General features: G+C 48.2%; 1 protein-coding gene across 1 annotated transcript; it reads left to right on the top strand.

Moving 5' to 3' along the window:
- Positions 1 to 934: 934 nt before the first annotated feature.
- On the top strand, positions 935 to 1,126 carry Pmar_PMAR026832 (hypothetical protein; the record flags this gene model as incomplete). Its single annotated transcript, XM_002780625.1, has 1 exon — positions 935 to 1,126. A coding segment is annotated over one exon (192 nt), but the record flags the coding sequence as incomplete, so codon positions are not given.
- Positions 1,127 to 1,320: the final 194 nt, after the last annotated feature.

Genomic DNA, 1,320 nt, shown 5'->3' with positions numbered 1-1,320 from the left:
ATTCTTGACGCAATGACTCACGTGCATTACAGTGAATCTCTCTGCCACAATCCTGAAAAAGCAGTTCAGCACCAATCGTAGAGTCGTAAGACCTTTCCGTAAGCGTAAACTGCTTACGTTACACACGCCGTAACGTGAACCGTAAAAAACGCTACGCTGCTCATCTATACTACGCTATTGAGCAGTTTGGATTGGATCAGCTAGATGCTGATAGGCGGGATTACCTATCACCTATAAGCTCTCAGAGCCGTGAAGGACACGAGATTACCTCCGCATTACCAAATCGACAATGTACAGTGTACACGATCGTGATCCACGGCCGCACGGTGTGGCTCCTGTTGGCCTGTTAGTCAGCTGCGTTATATCGATTCACTATGTGTAGTTCGACTCCGCTCGTGCGCTATTAGCTCATTTTGTCGTCTGAGTCGGACAGTCCGACTGTACGATCCTACCAGTGCGATGTGGAAAGTGCTGTCTATCCAGCAGTGCTAGACTAGCACTGCAAAGCGTGTTCACGTGTACACGTGTCAACGCTAAATTATATCGAGAAGAGGTTGTGGATTCCTTCGACGATTACTGATGGCACTCCCGCCAGCGTCGTTGGGCGTATTCAAGTAATATCTGATATCTGCATTTCTCTTTGTCGATGCCAGAGTCACTGGCAGCGACTAGGTTGAATGCCAATCGACGAACTTAACGCAAAACGTGCCCTCTGATCTCATTCCACCCAGCTCAGGCCCGTACACGTAGAGAATAGACGTACACGTGCAAGTATAGCTATGCAGTCCGCCCGTATACAATAAAGTTTATGCTTCATAAATTATGCCTCCATGAACCTGAGGTTTTTTTCTTCTCGCTGTTCGAGAACTGCCCCTTCTTCACTACAACCCTCGAACTCTCATCAACAAACTCTTCAGGTTAAGTCTTATTCGTAATGCCTTTCCCCTACGGCCTCTTTTTGGTTGCCATTGTGACGCAAACAGCAGCCCAGAGACAACCTGATATCCCTTACCAGGTTACTGCTGACTATCCAGCCGGTTGTTATGGAGGACCTGGTCCAGGGGAGGGAAGCAACATTGCCGAGCTTCAAGCGCCTTGCTGCATTTACAACGTGAAGGGATACACAGTCGGTGCAAGAGAAGCTCGGGTTTATAGAGAAACTGCCGGTATCATACTCAACACCAACAGGCATAATTTAGCTGGCACCATGCAAATAAACGTCACTTTGATGTTTAACATCTCCCTGCTCCAACCCAAGTTCATCGGTGCCGAAGTTGAGACGTATGGATTGGCTCACCCTGAGTGTCGGCGATGAAAAGC

Source organism: Perkinsus marinus (genome assembly GCF_000006405.1).
Source record: "Perkinsus marinus ATCC 50983 genomic scaffold scf_1104296944360, whole genome shotgun sequence".
Classification (NCBI taxonomy): Eukaryota; Perkinsozoa; order Perkinsida; family Perkinsidae; genus Perkinsus; species Perkinsus marinus.
Note: the sequence above shows the minus strand (reverse complement) of the source record. Positions and strands in the feature narration are given on the sequence as shown.